This window comes from Misgurnus anguillicaudatus, chromosome 10 (genome assembly GCF_027580225.2).
Source record: "Misgurnus anguillicaudatus chromosome 10, ASM2758022v2, whole genome shotgun sequence".
Lineage (NCBI taxonomy): Eukaryota > Metazoa > Chordata > Actinopteri > Cypriniformes > Cobitidae > Misgurnus > Misgurnus anguillicaudatus.
This window is the reverse complement of record NC_073346.2, coordinates 2,695,867-2,718,133: the sequence shown is the minus strand read 5'-3', so window position 1 is coordinate 2,718,133 and position 22,267 is coordinate 2,695,867. Positions and strand designations below refer to the sequence as shown.

The window sequence follows — 22,267 nt, the reverse complement described above, 5'->3', positions numbered from 1 at the left end:
CGTTAAATTCATATGACGCACACTACACGCGCCGAGATCTGATTCACACGGACCGTTGTTCAATGTTCAGGAAGCACATCATAGCGCGTGATACATTTTGAATTTAGTTGGCGCGATGGCGGAGAGTAAATATGTCCATAAACGGCAGAGAGAGAGAAAGTCTAAAGTTTGGGATCATTATTCTTATCATTACATTACATTCAGCATCTGAAATGAAAACGGATGGCTTGCAGGAATGAAACACATCCACTGGTGTGTCACCAAGCGTCTCTGAAACAAGGTAACGTAGCTTCCGCTGATTTTAATCCCATACTGTATTTGTAGCGATGTCGTTATGCGGTTTGACTAGATATGATGTTTAGCTTTGATGTTTTTAAGTAGTAAACGTATTCACGGTCAATTGCAAGAGAGAAGCTTAAAAAAGAACCCCTTCACACACATTCATGCACCCTTGTCTCTCTCTCACGCGAGTCAGACCGATCGCGTAATGCATCACATATGCTTAAACTTTTATGTAGTCACGCAACAATAATTTCAGCTGCATGCATTCACTGTATAGAGCGGGACGTGATGTTATGATTTTTCGAACGGATTCTTAACCTTAAATGCACCGCAATGCAAGTGATGCAAACCCAATGCAGCGTTCTATTGAAAAGTAATGTATGTATTTCTGCCGTAACAAAATGCAATGAAGCAACTGAACGTCTGACTGGGGTGTCACTCTTCCTCATGCGCAGCACGCGTGCATGTGTGTGTGTGTGTGTGTGTGTGTGTGTGTGTGTGTGTGTTTGTGTGTGTGTGCACGTGCGCGCACACACACAGGTTGTTACTATAGCAAATAGGCTCAACCCAGAAATGATATATTATTTGTTAGTAATGGTAAATGCTGCAGGTGTAGAAATGTACATTAACCAGATATTTACTTTGATGTAAGGGCTAGATTACAGCATGAAACCTGTTGTGCATATTAATAAATTAAAGTGCTTAATTGTTGGCACTGGCACTTATAAACACTAAATGGGTAAAAATGGAAATAAATAGGCTATTTTTTGCAGCCAAATGCCAATACCTCTGTTTTGTTTTAGAAATAAAAGCCAAATGCTTTAACATTTTACAGCCATGTCATTTTCGTTATGCATTATTTGTTTTGGTTGTTTAAAAACACACACAAAAATTTTATCCAATTACTCGATTAATCGATCGATTCAGTGCTAGATTAATCGATTACAAAAAGAATCGATAGCTGCAGCCCTACTATCAGTGGTGACACTGTTTTGATGATGGTGTCAGTGGTGTTATGTTTGGATGACATTGTCAGTGGTGTTTTAATGACCGTGTCAGTGGTGTTTTTTATGTTTTGATGATGGTTTCAGTGGTGTTTTGATGATGGTTCCAGTGGTGTTTTTATGTTTTGATGACAGTGTCAGTTAAAGCTGGGTGTCGATTCAGATGTTCCAGGTCGATTCATCGACCAATCAAATCTATTTGATTTCGATTCTCGATTCAATTTTCGATTCTGGTTCTCGGGTCGGTTTTTATACTCGATTCTCGATCCAAATCAATGAATATAGATTTAATACAAATACTACATTAATAATAAAAAAAAAACAGTGAACAGCAGTTTACAAGTGGGTAATTAATAAAAAGAAATTAAAAGCCACAACACTATCGTCGTCATCTTGCTTGAGAAATCTAAAATGGTTCCATTAGGGATGGGCATGATTAATTGACGATCGATAATTGATTGTTAAGAATTCAGTCGATGACGTTAATTTGTTATTGATTAATCAAATACTTTTTTATCTAATGCAGGTTGCGTTGCCTAGCGTAGCGTGTGTCTTGAAGCAATTAAATGAATTTCACTGTGTGGCAGCAATTCAACATTTTACCACCAGGGTGCAATATTTGATACCATACTCCGTTATCTGTGACCTTCCGTTTTGATTTTAAAAAAAGAATCATGAAGAGGTCATGATTTTTTGGAACAAATGAGGTCTCTGTTTAAGAATGCGGTTCGCAGCTGCAGGTTCCGCTGCTTTAGAGCACCGCATATTCAAGCGCGCATATGTTCAGTTTGTCTAACTAAATGTAGTTTAACTTTTTGCCACAAGTTGATCTTGTAATAGAGGTCTCATGGAGGAAAACACGCTGTATTTTTGTATTCAACATTTTTGAATTATAAAAGTTAAATAATTATTTTTTATTATAAAAATATTAATGATTAATCGATAGTCGATCGTTAATTCTCCCGACAATCGACTAAAAAAATTTAGTCGAATGCCCATCCCTAGCTTCCATACTTCTGACTTTTTATGTGAAGATGGCATCAACGTCTATGAAGCACCCTAAACTGCCATTTTAAGCACTGAATGAATGAATGACAGGCTTGCCTCTTGCTCCTTGGTAACATTGCGCAAAGCAAAAAAGAGGGTGACATCTAGTGAAGAAGACTAGTAATTAGATTAACGTTAATCTAACATTCAATTTTTGCGGAAATAAATATGAAAGAAAAAATCGATTCTGCTCTTTAAGAATCGATTTTGAATCGACCACATTTAAAAAAACGATTAATCGAAAAATCTTTTTTTTTGCCCAGCCCTAGTGTCAGTGCTGTTTTGGTGACACTGTTGACAGTGTCAGTGGTGTTTTAATGTTTTGATGATGGTGTCAATGGTGTTTTTTGTTTGGATGACATTGTCAGTGGTGTTTTGATGTACTGATTATGGTGTCAGTATTGTCTTTGTTTTGATTAGGGTTGCATTGAAAACTATTCAGTTAGGCTGCAACTAATGTTTATTTACATTGATTAATCAGATGATTTTTTTAATCAACCAATTAATTAAAAAACTAAACATCTATTAAATTAGATTTTCCACATATTATAGCTAAAGAAATCCCGAAATAAGACTATTCATGTGTAGACATGTACTTTAACTCTTTCCCCGTCAGCGTTTTTTAAAAAAAATTCATGATTTTCACAAAAGTTTAATGCCTTCCAGAAAATGTTCTTCTTTAAATATATAAACAATCAATATCTCAAATGAAAGAACAGACCCTCTGCTTTCAAACAAAAAAAAGTTTTATCCTACCTAATTAGTTCTCTTTTTAGCACCTCTCAAATATGGGTAGGTTTCTTCAAAAACACCAAATTTTGAGCAAAAAGCTGAGATAATTCCATTTTTGTAAAGGACTTTTGATAGAGTGATCTTTAAAACATACACTGAGTTCTTTCTCTTTCACGTGAGGCGCTACTTCCGGGTTGTATAAGTTGTGGAAGTGTAATTGCTGAAAGGGCAGGGAAGCATTTTCTCTTAATTGACGAGTTATCTCGTCAATGGCGGGGAAAGAGTTAAAAAGTGCTAGGGCTGCAAAATGATCGATCACGACTAATCATTTGCAAAATAATAATAATTTTTGTTTCCATCATATATATGTGTACTGTGTATAGTAAGTGATTACAATTATACATGCAGGGGTGTGTATTTATATACATAATTTTATAAGACACTACTGACACCAGTGCTGATTGTTGTAAATGTACATAGATCTGGTAAACAAAGACTGGAGACATTCATTTTACAGACTGCTGAAAGAAAGTCAGACAAACAACGATGTTATTTTTGCCATACAACCCAAACTCTTCACAATACAATACAATACATGTAAGCTGAAGAGCTGTAGCTCATTTGCATTTAAAGGTACAGACACTTAAACAGTGTGGTTTTGCTCCCACCCAAATAAGGGCATTTTGGACATGCTATAACAAATGATATTTTGAGCTGAAACTTCACAGACACATTCTGGGCACACCTAAGACTTATATTACATCTCGTAAAAAGGCCATAATAGGTACTGTTCCTTTATTGGCAATTATAAATACTTTTTTGTTTTTGTTTTTACTGGACACGTTTTAAAGCATACTGTTATGGTTGAGGTGCGCATCCACAACGGGAGCTAAACTTTACTAAGTCTTGTATTTTGTGCAGATAGATGCATGTTGTATCATTTATTTGTGTTGTATCAAGGCTAATTGATATGTAGAGTGCATGAAAGTGCTACAGCTGTTCCTGTTACACATTTAATTCACTATAATCTAGTATACGTTAATTTACCGTCGTACGTTCAACGTACTTCCTCGCGAGTTTTGCGTCATACAATCAGCTCTTCTGATGGGCATTTATAGAGAATATATATATATATTGCAGTTAAGCAGGGGGGAGTACTTTGGGTTTGGACTAATATTTTCAGACAGCACGGCAACTATTCTTTTATTTTATATTTGAGTACATGTTAATTCAAACTCGTGAATTGCTTGCTATGGTAATTGTTGTGTTGAATCAGAACTGACACGTTGCTAGGATATTGAAGCTCTGTTTGTGTGTGAAGAAATAAAGTATTGAGTCATTTCATCCATTAACACATAAACATTTGTTTTGTTTAGTCAAACCGTGGACCTGTTGATGCAGGAATCCGGCTGTAGACTTGAGCATCCTGCTGCTACCAAATTCCGGAATCACGTGATGGAGGGAGAGTGGGAAAAGGCTGAGAGTCTTTTTGTGGCATATTGAGGAATCGTGGAACTCCTAAAGAACATGCAGATGATACACAAATGAATCCTTTGCTTACAAACCTTGCCTCTATATACTTTCGACATATCGTTACAAAAAGTATTACAGCACAGTGATGGCATCAGATTAAAATACGATGACATAGTGATGATTTAAACTGAATAATTACCAGCTTTATGTACTAGAGTATTTACATTTCAAAGAATGCCATGGTGCTATCATAGTAGAGTAATAGTACATAATGGTACTGTTATGGTACAAAAATTATTGTAAATGTAGATTTACAATATAATAAATGTGAAATTTTTTTTAGACTAAATTCTAGTGGTGCAATGGATCACAAAACTTACGGTTCGGATCACATTACGGTTTTTGAGGCACGGATCGGATCATTTTTCGGATCAGCAAAAAAATAGTATGGGAAAAATCTAATAACAAGAAATATCAAGAAATTACAAACATTTATAAAAAAGAACAAAGTTGCACATTATGTAAGGCCTAAAATCATTAGGTACAGAAATCAAATTAATAATAACACTGCATTTATTGTATTAATTAAATTATTATATTATAAAATTATTATTATTTTTTTAAAGCTTCGGAAGTGATTTTCTCTTCGTCTTGGGTTGTTTGATTAACATTAATGAGACAGATTTAAGTAGGTTAATTGAGCTTACTGTCTCTTTAAGGCTAAATATGCACAGACTGCATCTCTCTCCGTTTGTGCACTACGGAGTCCCCTTGAACGCGCGCACACACACAGACAGAGGGCGAATTACAAACGGCGCAGCATAAAGAGCCGTCCCGCTTAAAAACGTTACGTTGTTTTTCATTGCTCTATTAGCCAAATGTATTTTAATACACTACAGTATGAGAGAGAGTAGCGCAACTCTCTGAAGTTTACACATCAAGAGTTCTGATCTTTGAAGGATGATTACGTCTGACTCAAGCTGGACCGGACACATTCAACCGCACGTGCTAGCACTTTTTAACTCTTTCCCCGCCATTGACGAGATAACTCGTCAATTAAGAGAAAATTCTTCCCTGCCCTTTCCGCAATTACACTTCCGCAACTTATAACATTTGCAAACCTTTGAAACACTTACAAATGATAAACTTTCCCTATTTAAATTTGCGTATTAATTCGCGAATCACATGCGAGCCGAACCGTGGGTCTTGATCCGTACACCACTACTAAATTCTATTGAGTCTAGAGTCTATTCAGTAGTATGTTTTATTGAGATTAAAATATACTGAGACTAAATTCTTACATCTAGTAAAAATAGGTGTAAAACCTGGAGTATTGTTTCTTTTTATGTGTATGCATACATGCACAGTCGATTTGACTTCCACAGGAAAAAACATTTACACGTGCTATGTGATGCTCAAAGATCAGTTTTAGGGAATACATTTATCAGCCACAGGGGGACTTTAAAATTGTTTCTGCATGAGGTATGATTAATCATTTTAGACCTAGTAACAGATCTGCACAATCCACGTGTGCTGTCCTTTTTGTGTGTTATTGTCATTTGGGTCACAGCTAACTGAAGTTGCAAATAAGAGTTTGTTAACTTGTGAATCTGTCTTTTGTTTGTGTAATAGGCTGAGAGCGATCTGAATGAGTTGAAAGCACTCATGCATTCACCCGGCGCTGTTGTGGTAACTATTCAGAGTACTTCAGAAATCTCCACCGTCACTTTGGGAACATCCTAATAATTTTTTTTTTCTCGTCTTGGTCAGCGGATGAAGTTCTTGCTCTTGCAGCAGAAGTATTTGGAGTATCTGGAGGATGGGAAGGTCCTGGAGGCTCTACAGGTGCTCCGAGCCGAGCTCACCCCTCTGAAGTATAACACCGAGCGGATCCACATTCTCAGCGGGTATTACGTGACTCTCCAGCTACACTCTACACTTCATTTTAACATTTTCAGTTCCAATTTTATTTTAAACTGAATTGGTTCCAAATGCAAGATTAGGAAATGTGCTAGCAGTAGTCTTTATTGCAGATAGCGATGAGCATAAGTCATCAAGTCTGACTTACAGTAGCCCTTCATTTGCATTTATACACATTTTAAGGGGCAGTACCCTAAATAGAAAACAAAGCATTCAACTTTAAACAAAGCATTGAAAGGAAGTAACCCTGCCAACCCCATCAACCCCATCAACATTACTCTCTCACACACTGTCTCACTCAGACCATTTCATTATTATAGAAATGGGTTTATACCTTATGCTTGACATTTACCTACTACAGTCGACCCTTGGCCCAAACATAAACAAATGGCCACCAACTCACACAAGAGAACAAAAGGTAATAAACCTTACCTATATCTTTCATCTTAGGGTGAGACAGCAACTTGCTTATTTTCCCACAATCATAACTATTTTTCAGGTTGGCTTGTTTTGTGTGCATATATGTATTGTTGTTATTGAAGGATGAGAATGTTTAACCTATATTCCACTTTATTGCAATTCAGATTTAAAACATTTAATTTACATGTGTGCATCAAATATATTATTCTTTAATTCTCTAATGTAAGCGTAGTAATGCTGTGACTTCAGCATCAATTGAAATAACCTAAAAAGGTAATGCAGCTGTTAAAGGAGCATTTCATCCATAGAAACATTCATCTTTATTGAAAGTGCGTCATATTTGTAGTCGAAATGTTACATACATTTAGAATTTGGTGCTTATTTGACTGAGAAAATGGGTGTTTGTAGTCTCACCCCCTCAACAAAGATATTGGACTTCCTGCTTTCAATGATGCAAAATGATGATTCTTACATCATTGAAAGAAGGAAGTGCAACACTGAAATCTGTATTTCTCCTGTCTCAGCGGCAACTGAGGAAATGAGGCATGACCATTCAAAAACATGACTGGGGTTCTAATGGTACAAAGCTTAATGCAAATGAGTGAAGTGTCCCTTAAAAGGATTATTCCACTTTCATAAAAAAATCCTGATAATTTACTCGCCTCCATGTCATCCAAATTGTTGATGTCTTTCTTTGTTCAGTCGAGAAAATGTAAATTTAATAGGCTTTATTGGACCCCAACAGTCCACAGTTCCAATGCAGTTTAAAATGACAGTTTCAATGCTAATTCATAGGGGTCTAAATGATGACAAATGATGGATAAAAGTCTTATCTAGCAAAACGATTGTCATTTTCACCAAGAAAAAAATTAGCATTTTTTAACTACAACTTTTTGTCTTGCACTAGCTGTGTGACGTGCCAGCGCGACCTTACGTAATGCGTAATCACGGCGAAAGGTCACGCATAACGTATTGCAAAACAACCACTCCAGTGTTTACAAGTGTGGAGAAAGAGGACCGTTCAGGTGTTGTTGTATGTGCCATGATATTAATTAATGTCTTTGTGTCAGTTTATTATTTAAAATGGTCTTGACCTTTTGATACGAAAGGTTGTGCTGGCATATGAAGTTGTGGTTTAAAAGTACATATTTTTTATTTTTCTTGGTGAAAATGACAATGGTTTTGCTGGATAATACCCTTATGCCTCGTTTGGGATCGTTTGGAGCCCTTTGAAGCTGCGTTGAAACTGCAATTTTAAAATGCATTTAAACCGTAAACAAATGTTTATAACCAAACCGTTTGTGAGCCCCATTCACTTCCATAGTAGGAAAAAAGAATACTACGAAAGTAAATGGGGTCCACAAACAGTTTGTTTACAAATATTTCTCAAGATATCTTCCTTTGTGTTCATCAGAACAAAGACATTTATACAGGTAAATGATGACGGAGTTTTCATTTTTGGGTGAACTATCCCTTTAACCTCTCGACGCGCACTAGCGGTGATGACGTCAGTTTTTTTTTTAACCCTGCTAACAATAGCCTACTGTCTACAAACATGAATAATATTAACATTACTATACATTGTTTAAAAGGTCTAGGGGTTTAGCATGGTCTCTGTTTTAAGATACAGATGCTCTAGCATGATAAATGTAGTATTTTGCGACAGAAGTCCAGATGACAACATGCTAAATATAAACGGCACTCCTTACCTTTGTGTTGATATAACAATCGCGAATCGAATCCAGTCTGTTTCAGATGTGTGAATAACTCATGAAAACCATCTTATAGAAAAAATCCAATGACTATATTTGTCCACAAATGCGTATAATCCGTGAAATATAGCTATATTGTCCATTGTTTACACCAGATTTCGCACAAACACCTTGTTATAGAATATAATATACAATCTGAGGACTATTTACATCGTAACACTTGTATATGAGATTACACTCGCGTTCAAAAAAGTAGGCGGGAGTATAATACATAATATCCAAACAGTGCTGTCAAATATCGTGACGTCATCTGACTCGCTCATTCCTCCAATGACTTAATGGAAAATAATGATAGACAGAACGTGTAGCCAATTAGATAACGAATACAACAATCTTTGTGTGACGTTTTATTTCCTGGTGTGGAAACTGCATTTTATACGCTAACATAAGGATAAATAGTAATAAGAACGAACGTGTATGCATATAAACAAAATACATTTATTTTGGGGCTGACTGGCACTTAGAAAAGGCACAAGCCTTACAAAAACCTATTTTTGGGCCTATTGACCTTAAATGTGAAACATAACTTCTTCAGACTTGTGGCCTTGGCATCATTGCATTTCTAGGTTTCACACACATATTTATCATTAAGATTTTTAGCATTAAAAAAGAGTTTATGCAAAAATTTTTTTATTAAAATGTACTTCAGCCTCTCTATCTTTTTACATTTTTAACCTGATAAGGAACACTGTGCCGTACACGGCACACCCCCTCCCTTGCACATAAGGCTGCATAACGTCATTGTAACTTTAAAGCATTAAAACTTTAAAATATACGGTCATGCGGCACATCGTTGGAAAGCTTATGCTGAGTTTACACCAAACGCGTTTTGGGCGTCAAAATTGCGTCTACCGCGCCTAGTTTGCCACTTGAACACTTTGAATGCATTCGCGTGTGTAGAGCGGAGTAGGCTCCTGATTGGTTAACGCGGCACGAAATTCCGCCAAAGTTCAAATTTTTCAACTCGAGCGTCAGCCGCAAATTCGCGTGAACCGCAAAATGCACAAAAGCACCATTCGCGCGTACCGCGCACAACGCTCAATTCGCGCGAGCTTCACGCGCGAATGAGGCGGAAACGCGTCTTCAGCTCCGCGCCAAACGCCTCTTCCGCGCCGCGGGACCTCCTGACGCGCGTCAACGCGTCTGCACATTGACTTAACATTGAAATCACTCGCGCTTCACGCCTCTACCGCGGTTGGTGTAAACGCACCATTAGACTTGGGGGATTCCATTAAGCACACTCACAAAGCATAATATGATTTTTAGCTTACCTTCAAAATCTTCCCTTTATCCGCTTCAGTGAAATTGTCCAAAAAAAAATTCATAAATCCCCAAAAGTCCAAGGAAATGGAATATCCAAGCCTTTTAATCCAAACCGATTTGTTCATCTCACAATCTTGACGTTTCTGACCGAATTACGATATAAATAGTGTATACAATTAGTTCACTAACGGACATTCATTCGAATCTCACTTTTCATTCATGATTTATAATGAATATATTCGGATGTCACGTTTATTGTGCAACGTCTGAGGAACAAATACGACCCCTTGTGGAATTTCAGCCGTTCCATAAGAGGCTCCCTTAAAATAATTATGGAAAATTAAGCTCAAAGTGTCTTCTTTCTAATGATACCATAGTTATGCTTATACTCTAAATAGTTTAGTAAAAACAACCCTTTTAGTGAAAGTAGGTCTTTTCATGGTTTGGGCCAGAGTTGGGGGCTTTTCAAGAGGTTAAATTGACAAAAATCTTGGAATGTTTCCCTCAACAAAAAAAAAACGAAATTTGATGATATGGGTTAGTGAGTAAATAATCAGGATATTTTTTATGAAAGTGGAGTATTCCTGTGTCTGTATATTGACTGTTGATCAGTGCGATGCTGTGTGTTGACTACTTAAGGTACCTGATGTGCAGTCATTCTGATGATCTGCGTGCTAAAGCTGAGTGGGAGGGCAAAGGGACGGCTTCGCGATCCAAACTCCTCGACAAACTACAGAGTGAGTTACTTTAACCCACGTAAAGACTGTCAACTGTTTGAATGTTTGTATTACCAGGTCTTTTTACATGAATTCTCTGCACTTCCTCCCCTCTTCACCCCCTCTTTTTAATTTTTTTATAGTTTCATGTAATTCTTTTTTCAGCTAGGGTTTGGGTCTGTTTTATTTCAGTTCAGCCTATTCAGGAGACGAACTGAATTCTGGGTAACCTAAACAATTCGAAGGACCTGCGTAATGTCAAATCCGTTTCAGTTTTTGTCCTGTTGGCTGAAGTCAGATGAAACTGAGTCTAACCCTCCACAACCTCTATGGTCTCCATCTCTGTCTCTCTCTCTCTCTCTCTCTCTCTCTGTTTCTCTCCCTCATGTATTGCCACAGCATACTTGCCCCCGTCTGTGATGTTGCCACCCCGTCGTCTGCAGACTCTGTTACGTCAGGCGGTGGAGCTACAGAGAGATCGCTGTCTGTACCACAACACCAAACTGGACAGTGGGCTGGACTCTGTGTCTCTGCTGATAGACCACATGTGCAGCAGGTACATTAAAGAGGGGATTTAATGCTATTTCATGCATTCTGACTTATTAACACAGTAAAAGAGTTGTAATTCTCATGCTAAAGTGTCAAAAGAGCAGTTGAGCGTGTATTTTTGGGCCAAACTCATGCCGCCTCTTTCAAAAAAGTTTTTTTTTTGGGGGGTACCTGTTATGTATCATTGACCCCATGGGCACCTCCCCCGGAAATGCACACCCACACGTCAGGACGCTCATTAGCATTGTTGTTGCTTCGAGTAGAAGTCACAGGCATTACTGCACGCGACAGCTTTGTTTTATATCAAGACTCAACAATGGCAGGAAATAAGAAATGTGTTTTTGCATGTAAGGAGAAGTAAACCAGCCTTATTGAAACAATGGATGTAGTTTGTTTATCCAGGGTAGTAGCAGAGTTGTGTGTGTGTGTGTGTGTGTGTGTGTGTGTGTGTGTGTGTGTGTGTGTGTGTGTGTGTGTGTGTGTGTGTGTGTGTGTGTGTGTGTGTGTGTGTGTGTGTGTGTGTGTGTGTGTGTGTGTGTGTGTGTGTGTGTGTGTGTGTGTGTGTGTGTTTGTTTAACGCTGGATTTTGTTGAAATGGTGCAGTCCCAACCTGGTCATGAGTCACAGGCGGTAAGTAAAACTGCATTAAATGTCTGTATTATGTTGGCAACCGGCACAAAAGTGCATATGATGTAAATGACATGGACATTTAGTGAACCATAAGTTATCCAGAGATAGTGGGAGAATGTTTTATGTGTGTTGCGTGCTTGTGTCAAAATGCACACAAGTAATGTTTTTAGTAAGGCATGTTTGTTAAAACCAGTTATTTTACCTAATTAAACTAAGGTCTAGTCCTGTCTTAAACTAATCCCTGTCTGGGAAACCGCCCCAAGGTACTTAGGATTTACATGAGATGAGTAGAAACCGTGTGTGTTATGTGAGCTTTAACACCCCTTTACTGAAGTTGCACTGAAGTTTCTTACCACCAATCATCCACCAAGACTTAAAATGCATCTTAAGTAGGGTTGCAAAGCTTGTGAATTTTGGAAATATTCCAAGTAGGAAACTTGAGCAATTAAAGGCGGGGTGCACAATCTCTGAATGACAATGTTGACATTTGAAACCACCTAAACAAACCTACCCCAATGGAATCTGGATCTTCTTTTGATAGACCCGCCCCACACATACGCAACTAAGGCTGTGCAAAAATATCGATACAGCTAACTATCGTGATAATTTTTCCACAATAGTGTGTCGATATTTTGATCTCTACTATCGATATTTGTAAAAAACCATCAAATCCGTCTGTGTGCATCAAATGACCTCCTCTGCCACTGCTGTAGTTGTCGCTGTTTAGTGTTCTGTCAAATATGGCCAATGTCTCCGAAGTTAGCGGGAATGAGAAAATGGAAGAAAATTTAAAAACACCTGCAGCTTTCAAAGCCGTTGTGTGGAAGCATTTTGGCTTAAAAAAAAGGTTCAGCTCTATTTTTAAACATTTTTTATAAAAAAAAGAAAAAGTATCGCAATGTATTGCAACATGCAGCGTATTGTATCGTACTGTGTTACATTGTATCATGGGCCATGTATCGTGACGCGTATCGTATCGTGAGGTCCTTGCCAATACCCAGCCCTATACGCAACACAGGCACTGGCTACAAATGTGTTTTGGTTCTCTGCCCGACTCCCCTTTCCAAGCGTTGCTCCAAAATCGTGCACCCCACCTTTAAAGAAAAATGATTTGTACATTTTGGGTGCCTCAGGGCCTTCTGACACACATTAGCTTTTATTAAAGTAATTAGTCTATGTGTTCACTTACATTTTCCTCCAGCACTGTGAATGTTTAATGGGTGTTGTCAAAAAGACAAGAAACTAGAATTATTTGTGTGTTGTGTTTGTCTATTGTTGTGTCCTAGATGAGGATCAGATCACATTTTATGGCAAATCATTGTAGAAAACCAGTTAATTCCTAAGAGTTCACATAGTTTTTTTGCTACTGTAGATTTTAAATCTGTTGAATTAGGCATTGTGCATGTCCGAGAGTAAATTCTTACATCTAGTAAAATGTGAAAAATTGAGAAAATGAAGGACCCGATCTGACCGTGACGTGATTGGTATTATGTGTTCAGTACAGCCTTCTCCCTCAACAAAACGAAGTGGTAGCATGTCTCTTGCAGTCATTTAACTGGGTTATTTTCTCTGAGAATGCCTTTGATAAGAATGCTAGCTGTAAGGGGTGGTTCTCATTCTTTTAATGCATGCTTTTATCTATTCTTTAGATATTCAAGGATATATTGTTGCAATAAAAAGTTTAAGCCTACTTGCATGCTCTGATGGTTTCTCAAGAACTTCAAATCGCAGTTATTACGGTGATGACATTTAGCATCCCTTGAGACACCAGTTTGAACAACAGTTTTCTCCAGTTGACCTCAAGACATTGGGAGATAAATAAACTGGCTTCTCAAAACATGTTAAAGCTAAAAAGATAAATGAATTAGTCAATCCTTGGGTCTCTGAGTGCTAATGTCTGAAGTAGGAAAAGCTTGTTTGGCCCCTCTAAGGTACATTCACTGTTATCTCTAGGAAACAGTTCCCCTGCTACACCCAGCAGATTCTGACCGAGCACTGCAATGAAGTCTGGTTCTGTAAATTCTCCAACGATGGCACCAAACTGGCCTCAGGATCCAAAGACACGACAGTCATTATATGGCAGGTCGATCCTGTGAGTGGCGTTTTTCTTTTTAATGCCATTATGCAGCATGGAGGCCGTGATGCCTGAGTTTGATGATTTCTGTGATGTTTTGAAAGGGAACTCACCAGCTCAGACAGCTGAAGACTCTAGAGGGTCATGCCTATGGGGTTTCCTATTTGGCCTGGAGCCCCGATGACACGTATCTGATAGCCTGTGGCCCAGACGACTGCTCTGAGCTTTGGCTGTGGAACGTTCAGGTGAGGGTCTAGACTCCACTGACCTGGAGTCAGCTTTCAGATTCTTTCCACAAGGTCGCCTCTCTTTTAAATTGCCACTGTGTTCAATTAGACAGGGGAACTGAGAACCAAAATGAGCCAATCCCATGAAGACAGCTTGACCAGTGTGGCCTGGAACCCAGATGGCAAGCGTTTTGTTACCGGAGGTCAGAGAGGCCAGTTCTACCAGTGTGTAAGTGATCGTTACAATGTTACACTGCTGTCGGCTAATTACCAGTTAATTATATGAAATATCCAGGAGATTTGCCATTTGACTTCGTCATTTACATAATTATTTCTTCTTGAACAGAATTCCACGGGTCTTTGAAATCCTTGAAAGTTTGTGAATCTGGGGGGAAAAAATTCAAGGGCCTGGGAAGTTTTTGATAATATACAAACATATATACAGGTCATTGAAAGTGCTTGAATTTATTTTATGCAAGAAGTTTTCTGGAAAAAAATCCATATTATTCCCTGTGTAGTGCAGGATAATATCATACAAATTCTAGACTATTTAAGCACACGTGCTAAACTGTTCCATTAAATGCTTATATGGGTGATTCTCACGAAAACTTGGTTTTAAAAATGTCAAGCATGAAAATGTAAAAATTGCTTAAATTTACTTTTTTCCCACCAGCCATTGAAAAACAAAGTCTGGAGTAAATGGGAACATTAATTTAAAAACTTTTACTTATCATTTAACACTTTTTGTAACATAATTTAAAAAATTAGTCCTAAAAAATCTCATTACCGCAACCGTCAGAAAACATAAACACTGACATATTTTCAAAATGACATGACAAACCTGAAAGAACATAATTTGGAGATTCTGCACATGCATTTAAAATCAAAGTATTATGCTTCTATTAATTAAATTAACATTTAATAAGCATCTGTTGCAGTAATGATCATCAAAATGTCGTGTAAGCATTCTGACAAGACACTATTTCAAATTAACTGTAAAAAAAATGATCTTACCTGGTAGCCATCTTGAAGTAACTGGTCCATGTGCTTGGTCACTCAAAATCAAACTTTATTAAAATTCTGTATGTGTGCTTAAACTGTTCTCAAAAAGTGTTGCGGAGGATGAGAACATCAGGCATGGACACATAATTTTACTAATTTTTCTTCATTATTATTATACATGAATATTCAGTAAATATTTTTTCTGTCATCTAAAGTAGTCTAGCAAATCATCCATTTATTTTTTTTCTTAATATTTTTGTGTTAATTTGATTAAATTACAACATAACGCATGTTTAAACACAGCCGGACACATTGCGGTAATGAGAATTTCAGCAGAAAATGAGATAAAATGTACAATTATAAATTCTTATGTTGAAATCACACATTGTGCAAGGTAGAACACAGTATTGTGTTAATTCTGATGCTTTTTAATGTTACTATATTACACATTTTAAAGCTAAAATCATTAGTGCCGTGGTGTTTCAATGGTTTCGTGAGAATCACCCATATCTTCTGTATGTGAATGTTGATTCATACCAAAATGCTTTTTGCATAGTTGTGTTTGACACATGAAAACGTCTCGGGTTACGTATGTAACTGTTGCTCCTTGAGAAGGGAACAAGACGCTGCGTCTCCCTTGGCATACTTCCTATAGATAGCGATATACTTCCTGGCTCCCGCGTCACCCTGTCTTTGTTGTTAAGCCTCACTATTGGTTGAATTTGATATGCACATTCAGATGCACTTACTTCTGGAGGCGTCACCGCAGTGATGCAGCACGAATTCCCTCAAAAGGTAACACAATGTAACCTTGCTCTCACTTGAAATGTGTCCCCACATTTAGTCCTTGAATTTGAGGGTATTGGACCTGGAAAGTCCTTGAAAGGTCCTTGAATTTGAAGTTATATAAGGTGTGGGAACCCTGATTAAAACTAGCAAAAAATTCAGATTTACATAGAAATTTGAGTAAAACTTTATGATAAGGTTCTATTTGTCAACATTAGTTTATTTAAAAAAGTGAAAGTGACATAATGGCCAAGATATGGTACTCGAAATTTGACTTCTGCATTTAACCTACCCATCCCACAAACGGAGCAGTGGGAAGCTATCACTGCAGCAACTGGGAGAAAGATACCTTGCTCGAATCAAACCAGCGACCTTTGGCTTACAACTCACTAATCATTAGGCCACAAATGCTTAGAATAGCTTTCTCTAGTCACAGTACCTCTTGCGATCTTGGCATGTGCCACACGAGACTGGAACGCCGCTCCTGAAAAGTTCGAGGTTCAGAGCTTGCGGCTTTCAGATTCTACCCTGGCAGCTGACCACTGAGCTTAAATTAACAATGAACAGAACTTTTGCAGCATTTATTCGTCTTCAGTAGTGTTGCACAAGGGTCAGTGTACACATGACAAACATTTCATCATGAGAATAATACGCACGTAATGTACGGGCAAGGTCAGATTTTTGTGGCCGCCTGTGACTTCGGGCATTTAATTTTCTTGCAGTAATTGGATTATCCACAAGGTGGCAGCTGTGCACTGGGGGGCGTCGATTCAAAAGGTAGTCGATGAAATATACAAAATGGACTGGATTGCGTGCAAGCAACAACGATGGTGGAGGCCATAAATGAGATATTGTTTAGAGGTCAGGAAGTATCCTTATTTATACAACTATACAATAAAACAGTGCGTTTTCATTAGTTTTAACTCGTGGCGTCACCCGGTTAAACCTCCTTAACTGCTCCTTATGGACCCCTGTAGGGCACAAGAGACATTGAACTCGTCCAACGCCTATGTGCGCGTTCGAATCAAATGAAGTATGCTTTGCGAGGCTGTGCATTCGACTGTCTCTATGGGTTAAAAAAAATGGACTACACTTCAAGCTTTAGCAACTAATGCATTCAATAATGTTAATAAATAAGGTCTTGTTGTATAGACGGTTTCATTGCGATAACGCATCTGGTCGGACCTTTACTTCCGGTTTCTGTTTGTTTACTTGCTAAACTGAACTCTTGAACAAATATCTTGTCGAAAATAACAAATGTTTTGGTTTCCTATGTAATCTATGTGTTGTTTATTTTGTTTGTTATATAAATAAACTACTTTAAAAAGGACTAGATATTTACTATTATTGATTTATTATTTGTTGTAAGCAGAGTTTACCGTGTGAATGAACGTGTTTTCAACGAAAGCCGCTTGTTTATGTTGTTACTGCTGAAACAGTCTATAGTGTTAGAGAAATGTGTTCATTAGATAAACTAGTAAAAGTGTGTTATGAGAAGGCTTAAGAGGACACAAATTAAAAGACACACTTGTTGTTGCTTAATGATTTTTGGTTTATGCACTCATCATTACTGATGATTAATGAAGACTCTGTTGTTTGTCAGGATCTGGATGGAAATCTGCTGGATTCGTGGGAAGGTGTCCGCGTACAGTGCCTGTGGTGTCTAAATGATGGCAGAACAGTGCTGGCTTCTGATACACACCAGCGGATCCGTGGATACAACTTTGAAGATCTGACTGACAGAAACATGTACGGCGACTTCTTTTGTAATTTTCAGTTCCTGTTAAACTAGATCGGCTTTTCTGCAAGTGTATTTTTGAGTCACATGCTAATGCTGGTGTGTGTTTGGATATCTTACAGCGTTCAAGAGGATCACCCCGTTATGTCCTTCACAGTGTCAAGAAACGGACGATTAGCTCTGTTAAATGTCGCAACTCAGGTCAGTATCGAATAGAGCAATGTAGACATAAATAAATGTGCGGTCATAGTTGTGTGTAGACAATTGTAGAGTGTCTCAGAACATTGTTTGTATAATATATTTAATCTCTATAAACAATAGCTAAGTTTCCATCCACTTGTCAATCGAATTATCTGAAGTTCGGTTAAAAAACTTATGCGAATTAAGCTGGTGAAAGTGTGTTTCCATCCAACGGCTTTAAAGCGAATAAAAACCTGTGCGTAATGACGTCACATGCTGGTTTGCGATCAAATTGGTATATCGAATTGATTTGAGACATTTGAAGGTGTTTCCATTCATTTTCGCACTGAATCGCACAATATTCAAGCAAACATTTGCGAACAAAGTTTTGCTAGACAAATTTGCGGCATTTCACAAGTTATAAGTGCTTATGTGCCAGCTGAGCTGATAGCGACATATCAAGCTATAATAATAAGAAAATTACGTTAACATCAAATTGCTATGATGATGCAGATGCATGTAAATGCCCAACGACAACGGAGGCATTAACGTGAAATGATAGTCCGGATCAATTCTTAACATAAATGAGAACGAAAAAATATCTTTAGAGTTGTTAATAAGCCAATAAAGCTACGAGGGTTCTTTGGCCAAGGATCCATCTCATCAAGGTCGAATTTGCTTTTATTTTCCCCTTCGGCACCGTTGCGAGATAACTCTCTTTTTTGAAACACGTATCGCTGTTTGAGCGCATCATTTACTCCGGAGGACGTCCCACGTCTTGTCATAACCATTGTTGGACATTTCCTTCGCGAGTTCCTGATAAATTATGGCATTTCTTAGATTTTTGCTATCTAAAATAGAGCTGTAATCGAACCCGAAAGTATATTTAGATTGACAGCTTTTTAAAAGCCCGAACCCGTTTACAGCCATACATTATTTAAATTTGCGCACGCAAACAGCTTTTATCAAGAATGAGTAATTTAGACAGGTTTTAAAATTATTTATTAATGACTAACTGGGGTACACGTCACTTAGAAGTTGAAACAAAGAAAAAAAAATAAGTCATCTGTAAGATCGTAACATCTCGTTCTAAATAGGCATATGCAATACATTATAGGCCAACATGCAAATAAAAACAATTATTTCTTAACGAATTAAATTAAGATAATACATTCTGAATAAGATGGTTATTTGGGAATAACGAAATTAGGATAAAGGTTCTGTGGTATTTGCTTCGGCACTTTCTTTACATTAATGCCAACATTAGTCTATATCCTCTGTCTAAATTATGTATTTAAGACTAAGTAATATTTAGTTATAAATTAAAAAACCTTTACTCACCAAGATTAGGCATTTTTGTTGAGGAAATTATTAAATCCACTGTAAATGGCTTCAGCGTGGTCCTGCGCTTGCTGATAGGGCATCAGCAGCATTGAACTTGACCGCTCATTTACCGTGCAAAGGTGGAGCACAAGCCCGTGTAAAATGTTAGAAATGAAGCCCGAATCCGACGGGTTCGGGCAAAGATCTTCAGCTCTATCATCTGCTAAATTAAATTTAAAATGAATCTCGTCTGGTCGTTTGTCCACTTACATCTGACTTTGTTGACACACGCCATTTGTGCCACCAGAGCGGAAATGACCTAAAACTTTTTCTTCTTGTTTTGTGTGTGGGTGGGTTGCAACCATAAAAGGACCTAAACCTTAATCGCAAATCATTATTTATTCGGCAAATAACGTTTCCATCAGCGTTTATCGCATAAGCCATATATCGATCAAGATAAAATCCAATGAGATCGAACGTATTTCTTTTGAGTCGATATTCATGAAATTAAATCGAATTTTACTGTTTCCATAACGCATTTTTCATTCGATATCACTTAATTCGGATAAAAACATGTGGATGGAAACATGGCTAATAATAGTTTAAAAATAAGTGAAAGCATTCAAGTTCCCGAGTTCCCAGACCTCTCGTCTTTCTGCCTAAAGCTATAATCACTGCGTAAACACTAACATAACATCACTATTCTCGCTTTAGATTACTCACGGGATTTAACTTTGTGTCATGCAGAATTTTAGCTTGAGTTAAATATTTTCAACTTGCGTGCAGACCTGTTGGAGGCGAATAGCATGTGTTTTTGCCGTTATTCTACGGCCCAGAACGTTCGCATTGCCCCGTGCGAGTTAGCGTCTGCTTGCGTCATTGCATTGACTTTGTATGTAGTCTACCAGGGCAAAACGTTAAATTCACGTTTGGTGTGTACACCCCATAACTCCTTTCCAGATTTTCTATTACCTTCATCCTGCTCCAATAATCCGTTACTCGCTGAAGGCAAACTGGGTTCTCCTTTAAAGTCTCAAGAGCTGTGATGGCACAAGCTGACTCATATATAATATTAAAACATCCCAATACTCGTAGCCCCATATAAGCTATATGATTCTGTTTGGACGTCTTTAGGGAGTTCATCTGTGGGATCTGCAGGATCGCGTGTTAGTCAGAAAGTATCAAGGTGTGACTCAGGGCTTCTATACCATTCACTCCTGCTTTGGTGGCTATAATGAAGACTTCATTGCGAGTGGTAGTGAAGGTAAGAGCGGTGAAATCTCATTGTAATAGAGAAAGTACAGTCCAACACGGATGATAATGATGATTTGGGTTTTGTCAACAGACCACAAAGTTTACATCTGGCACAAGCGTAGTGAGCTGCCCATAGCCGAGCTTACGGGTCACACGCGTACAGTGAACTGTGTGAGCTGGAACCCCGTCCTGCCGGGCCTGATGGCCAGCGCCTCAGATGACGGCACTGTACGTGTCTGGGGTCCCGCCCCTTTTCTCGAATCACAGGAGAACGAGGCGATAAATGGTATGAACCTACTCATCTAAATGCTATGTACTTGAATGTAAGTATTTAAATGTGTCAACACATATATTAATTTCTTTCATCAGAGAACTAGAATTCTGTCTGAAAATATATCTTTTTAAAATGAGCATAAGATTAGATGTGTTATGTGTTAATGTTTAAAAAATGTCTCAAAAAGCTGTTTGATAAAATGAAGAGAAGAGAACGAGTTTTGATTTTGGATGTTTTTTCTCAATACACGTGACCCCGTGCTAGCAAAACATTTTGTCGGAATGAGCAAATTTTCTGGAAGGAGTTATTTATATTTTGAAATTTTCCATTAATAAAACCATAAAATAAAAAAAAGTATGATTTGTTGGAATCTGACAAAAGTTAACAGAGGTACACCTGTTTGAAGTTGATGAGTCAGTTAAGTAAATTTTGAGTAAAATCCAGTTAACGATTTGTTGAGGTTCAAAAGCAAAATAACTGCATCCTTACCATAAAATCACCTTTAAAACTAATAGATTTGACAGTTCACACACATAAATTCGAAAACATTAAATATATGTGTTGGAAAAATATATGTTCAACTTTTTTCTTTTTTTATTGTTTGATTGACATTGAGACAGACAGATCTACAGTAATGCATGGATCTAATACAGTGGCAAGAAAAGTATGTGAACCTTTTGGAATTTCATAGTTTTTTTTAATAAATTTGTCATAAAATGTCCATGGTATTGACAAACATAATGGGCCCTATTTTAACGATCTGAAACGCAAGTCCGAAGCGCAAAGCGCAAGTTTCCCGGCGGGAGAAATAAGTCTTGCGCCGGGCGTGAATCAATAAGGGGTTGGTCTGAAGTAGGTTCATTATTCATAGGTGTGGTTTGGGCGTAACGTCAAATAAACCAATCAGAACGCTATCCAACATTCCCTTTAAACGCAAGGGCGCAAGTTACATGGCGGGTTGCTATTATTATGACGGATTTGACAGGCGCACGTCAGGAGCGGTTCACAGCTGAGGAGACCGACGTTCTTGTAAGAGCAGTCAAAAGTTGTTTTGTATGGGGATGGGTGGAAACCCGCCCAAATCAGCGTCGGTCAGATTGTTTTAACATGTGTCCTTATAGATAATGTCTGTTTTATATTTATGTTTGAGTATTGTTGGGTTTGAATATTGTTGTAATGTTGTTTATGTTTTCTTTAAATTTAGTTAGCTTATTACGAAAGATAGACCGTAATTTTAAACGCCATATGAGGGGGCGTTGTAAAGGCCAATATGAAGGGAGAATTGTAATGGGTCAGACATTATTTTCGAGTTAAATTTAAGTTTTGTCTCTTAATTTTGATCAATGTTTTGTTGATAAGTTTTATTATATAAATGAATAAAAACAATAAAATCAACTTCACTTTAATATTTAATGCTCGTTTAGCCGATTGCGCTTTTTGCTATTTCTGTGTTGCTAGCGGAGGACGTGCACGGACCTCGCACACTTTTAAAAATTAACGTCATATTAATTTTTAATAAGTTATTTGGTGTTTTTTTGAAGAATGGACTATTAAGATCATAAATATGCGAACTGCGAACAATGAACTATTATAAATATAGC

General features: G+C 37.7%; 1 protein-coding gene across 1 annotated transcript in view; it reads left to right on the top strand.

Moving 5' to 3' along the window:
* Positions 1–22,267, top strand: part of wdr26a (WD repeat domain 26a) — a 34,525-nt gene that overhangs the window by 8,380 nt on the left and 3,878 nt on the right. The window contains exons 2-13 of the mRNA XM_055212060.2: positions 4,442–4,541; positions 6,171–6,227; positions 6,309–6,445; positions 10,553–10,650; positions 11,029–11,185; positions 13,762–13,900; positions 13,987–14,127; positions 14,219–14,338; positions 17,501–17,646; positions 17,758–17,836; positions 20,273–20,402; positions 20,484–20,678. Coding sequence (XP_055068035.2) covers positions 4,442–4,541; positions 6,171–6,227; positions 6,309–6,445; positions 10,553–10,650; positions 11,029–11,185; positions 13,762–13,900; positions 13,987–14,127; positions 14,219–14,338; positions 17,501–17,646; positions 17,758–17,836; positions 20,273–20,402; positions 20,484–20,678 — 1,499 coding nt within the window. The remainder of the gene's footprint in view (positions 1–4,441; positions 4,542–6,170; positions 6,228–6,308; positions 6,446–10,552; positions 10,651–11,028; positions 11,186–13,761; positions 13,901–13,986; positions 14,128–14,218; positions 14,339–17,500; positions 17,647–17,757; positions 17,837–20,272; positions 20,403–20,483; positions 20,679–22,267) is intronic.